Raw genomic sequence first — 4,539 nt, 5'->3', positions numbered from 1 at the left:
AACTCGATCTCATGGATGCCTTCGGATTGGGTAAGAGATAATGAACCCTGAAAATTACAAAACAGACCAAACAAATGTTATCTCTCTGTGCAGCAAAACGTTGTGCAACACTTAGCCTGAAATGACCTGGACATGACACCAGCTAGTTTAGAATTCCAATGGCTGTTGTTGCCCCATCACAGTTATAGACATAGTTGCATTTGATCATTTTAGATTTGTTTGATCTGTAGTTATATGTAGTTATATTATAGACAGCTGACTCTTTGTCTTTTCTTTCTTTTTCTTTACGACTCTGTCAGACCCAGAGCCAGAGACGGAGAAGCCCAAGAAACCCTCCTCAGGTGGTGGTACGTGAGCAGAAAACTATTAGAATGTATTAAATATATATATGATTATTTATCAAAAACGGCGCGATGAAATACACAACAAACCTCTGCTTCTCCCAGGTGGTGAACTCGATCTCCTGGACGCCTTCGGGCTCGGTAAGGAAAGATGTGCATTAAAATTCCAAAACAGACAAAAATAACGCTATATATACAGTATGTATAGCATATATGTTAATGCTCTATCGGCTAGCAAAACGTGTGGACGTATCTGAAGGCAACGCGGATCAATATTCAAATCAATAACGCTATCGATAGAACCACATCCTTTAACTGATATGTTCTACAAGTAACGCAGAAGCTGTGTACCGTTCCAGTGGCGTACTTATTGTAGTTTGTCTTGAGTCAAAAGATCTTCATCTCCTTTTCTTTTATGATTCCTTCAGACCCAGAGCCCGAGAAACCCAAGAAACCAACGACAGGCGGCGGTGGTAAGTTGGCAAACAAACATGCGTTAAAGATATGTGTATATATAAACAATACTTCACGTGTTTAAGATATATATATATATATTTATATATATCCCATAGATATACATGTGATTATTTATCAGCAACGTTCAACAAAGCTCGAAAGTTATTTTTAGTAGGTGTGCAAGTTAACGTTTTCTTACATGATATATTTTTTATATATATATATATTTTTTTTTTATATACCAGTATGTATTTTTTTATTTTTTATATATATATATATATTTTTATATACCAGTATGTATTTTTTTAATATATATATACCAGTATGTATTTATTTTTATTTTCTTTTGTAATATATATATTTTTTATATTTTATTTATAAAAATAAATAAAATGTAACTTCAAAGAGCACATGACAAACAGCCAACTCTTCTTCACCACAAGTCACAGTGAGGCTGGAAGGTCCCACAACTCGGTTTGTTGTGTACAAAGTACACAAGTATTAATAATTATTATTACAAGTATTAATACGTATTCCTTCCACCTTCTGCGTCACCAGACGACGGTGGATTTGATCTATTCGATGCTCTCGGTCCAGGTAAAGAAGCAGAGCTTTTTCTAGAACAGAACTCTCGCGGGGAAGCGATCATGTCTGTCTGGTGTCTGGTGTCGGGTGTTTGTATGGTGCAGAGTAAAAAATTTGGTTTTTTTTTGCAGCTTTTTTTGTCGGTGATGGGCTCTATCGCTTTGTCTTCTTCCATTTCCTTAGCCTCACAGCATAATTGATATTGTGACCCTCATAGCAGACCTATTTTGGCTGCTAAAGTCATATTTTATATACATAAAATATATATAAAATAAACATAAAATATGTAAATAAGTGGAACTAAAAACAAAAGTGAATTCTGATATGAATGTTTGCCCACATTCTGTGGGGAAAAAAAGTAAAAATAAATAAATAAAAATAAATCTCATGGACGCCTTCAGACTCTGTAAGAAAGAAATGTGCAATACATTTCCAAAACACTAACAGACGAAATAATTCTATATTTATATAGCATATATGCTAATAGCTCTATCGCTAGCAAAACGCTTCCCTCCTGTTCTTCAATCCAAAGTCGCAATGTGTAACGTTTAAATGACCGGGACGTATTGGAAGGCAATGCTGAAATCAATATTGAAATCAATAACGCTATCTCTATAACCACATCCTTTAACTGATATGTTCTACAAGTAATGCAGAAGCTGTGTACCGTTCCAGTGGCGTACTTATTGTAGTTTGTCTTGAATCAAAAGATCTTCATCTCCTTTTCTTTTATGATTCCTTCAGACCCAGAGCCCGAGAAACCCAAGAAACCAAAGACAGGCGGCGGTGGTAAGTTGGCAAACAAACCGTTAACATGTGTTAAAGATATGTATATATATATATATAAACAATATATATATTTATTTATTTATTTTCTTTTTTTGTCCATCTATTTACATATATACAGTATATATATATATATTTTTTTAATATATATATATATACCCGTATGTATTATTTAAATATATTATATATTTAAACGCAGACTCTCTCAGTCATGTGCAAAAAAAAAACGCCAGAAAAAATAAAAATGTAACTTCAAAGAGCACATGACAAACACGGCCAACTCTTCTTCACCACAAGTCACAGTGAGGCTGGAGTCTGGACCACAACTCGGTTTGTTGTGTACAAAGTACACAAGCAGTATTAGTTATTATTATGTATTAAGTATTAATACGTATTTCTTCCACCTTCTACGTCACCAGACGACGGTGGATTTGACCTAGGCGACGCTCTCGGTCCAGGTAAAGAAGCAGAGATTTTCTAGAACAGAGAGAGCTTTTCTAGAACAGAACAAACTTTTCTAGAACAGAACTCTCGCGGGGAACCAGTCACGTCGGTGTCTGGTGTTTGCATGTTGCAGAGTAAAAAATTTGTTTTTGTTTGCTGTTTCTTCTGTCGGTTACGGGCTTGCTGCTTGCTGTGTCTTCTTTTATTTCATTAGCCTCATAGACTAATTGATATTGTTTGCCTATCGTTAGCAGCCATAATTTGGCTGCTAAAGTCATATTTTTAGCCAAATTGTGATATCTAACTCAACCTTTTTTTTTTTAAACGCTGCTGATTCACTGCGCCTCATTGGCTGCATCCTAAGCCAATCAGAGAAGCTTCTTCCGTTCCATAATCAAAATCTGCCCAAGTCGTCTATCGGACTTTGGGCACGGCCAATTATCCTAAGAGGCTAACGGTGTGCATCGCATTGATCAACTAATCGATCGCTTTGTGATTCTTGGTTTCTGCGTGCGCTTCTTGGAGATCAACTCTTGTCTTGTTCTGTGAGTCATTGGCGATTTGGTTCCTTGGTTCTTCTTTGGTTCTTGCGGTGGGGTTTGAACTCCATTTCAAGTCTCAAGTCTTCAATTTCTAGATCATTCTCCACACGCTAAACGTCTTGTTTCCTCTCCTCCTGACCTTTGACCCCACAGACCCCAACCCCAAACCAGCCGTTCCCCCGAGTACCGGCGGAGGTGAGTCACTCAACCTTCCGTCCTAGAGAACCACCAATCATAGAACCACGACGACGGTTCCATAGAACCGAGGGGTTCTCTTTAGAACCGGCAGAGGTCTGTACGAACTCGGCGTTCGTGCGCCGTGGGAAACGTATTTACGGTCGTACGATTAGCGATAGCGTTAGCGATAGCGTTAGCGTTAGCGATAGCGTGTCGCTCACGTGCGTGAACAAGCTAGAAGCGGTTGTGTGTTACGCGTTAAGCTGAACTTAAAAGTGTGTGAGAAGAGTGTTAACTGTGTTAAAACTTAAACTCACTTAAAAAAAAAAGGTGTATACATGTTCTACCGCCAGGCGTGACTGCGGTTAGCCGCTACTCAAGCCGTTTGGAAAAGCTGCCCCCTTCTGACATCACAAGTGGGCGTGTCTCCACCTAGACGACGCCCACTACACTACACTCCCACTTGTGATGTCATAAGGGGGCAGATTTTCCAAAACCTGGTGGTTATGTCCTTAAGGGTGGGACCTGAACTTAAGTGTGGAGCTGAACTTAAAAGTGTGTGTGTGTGTGAGTGTTAGAAGAACTTAACTGCGTTGACTTTAGCCAGGGGATAACTCATGTTGTGTCTCAGAGTTGTGAGCCGTTCTCTTGCGTCTCGTCTGCAGGAGGAGCAGGAGGAGGAGCAGGAGGAGGAGCAGGAGGAGCAACAGGAGGAGGATTTGACGATTCGGATCTGTGGGACGACTCCAAAGGAGAGCTGAAACCTGAAGGAGGAGGTAGGATGCTGCAAGTTACTTAAAAAAAAAAAGTAATTCGTTATTACAGTTACTAGTTACTTCTCCCAAAAAAGTAACTGAATGAGTTTACTGGGTTGTGAATTATTTTTAAAAAAAAGTTATAAAAAATATTTAAAAAAAGTTAGGTTATAAAAGTAACTAGTTACTGTGGAAAAGTACATAAAGTAAGTTACATTTTCATTAGTCGCCGCCCACAATCGAAATAGAAAAAAATGCCTTCATGCTCACTTCTGGTGGAATAGGGAGTGAGGGGATAGGGAGTGAGGGAATAGGGAGTGAGGGACTAGGGAGTGAGGGGATAGGGGAAGAGGGACTAGGGAGTGAGGGGATAGGGAGTGAGGGGATAGTGAGTGAGGGGATAGGGAGTGAGGGGATAGGGAGTGAGGGGATAGGGAGTGAGGGGATAGGGAG

The 4,539-nt window shown here is 39.2% G+C and overlaps 1 protein-coding gene across 1 annotated transcript in view; it reads left to right on the top strand.

Moving 5' to 3' along the window:
- Nucleotides 1-4,107, top strand: part of LOC311373295 (uncharacterized protein) — a gene marked incomplete at its 3' end in the record, with an annotated part of 9,330 nt that extends 5,223 nt beyond the window's left edge. The window contains exons 4-12 of the mRNA XM_084490085.1: nt 1-30; nt 300-347; nt 447-482; nt 770-814; nt 1,356-1,394; nt 2,127-2,171; nt 2,588-2,626; nt 3,308-3,349; nt 3,997-4,107. The exon at nt 1-30 is cut by the window's left edge and continues 6 nt beyond it. Coding sequence (XP_084346211.1) covers nt 1-30; nt 300-347; nt 447-482; nt 770-814; nt 1,356-1,394; nt 2,127-2,171; nt 2,588-2,626; nt 3,308-3,349; nt 3,997-4,107 — 435 coding nt within the window. The remainder of the gene's footprint in view (nt 31-299; nt 348-446; nt 483-769; nt 815-1,355; nt 1,395-2,126; nt 2,172-2,587; nt 2,627-3,307; nt 3,350-3,996) is intronic.
- Nucleotides 4,108-4,539: the final 432 nt, after the last annotated feature.

This window comes from Micromesistius poutassou (assembly GCF_964030765.1).
Source record: "Micromesistius poutassou genome assembly, contig: SCAFFOLD_1504, whole genome shotgun sequence".
NCBI classification, from domain to species: domain Eukaryota; kingdom Metazoa; phylum Chordata; class Actinopteri; order Gadiformes; family Gadidae; genus Micromesistius; species Micromesistius poutassou.
Note: the sequence above shows the minus strand (reverse complement) of the source record. Positions and strands in the feature narration are given on the sequence as shown.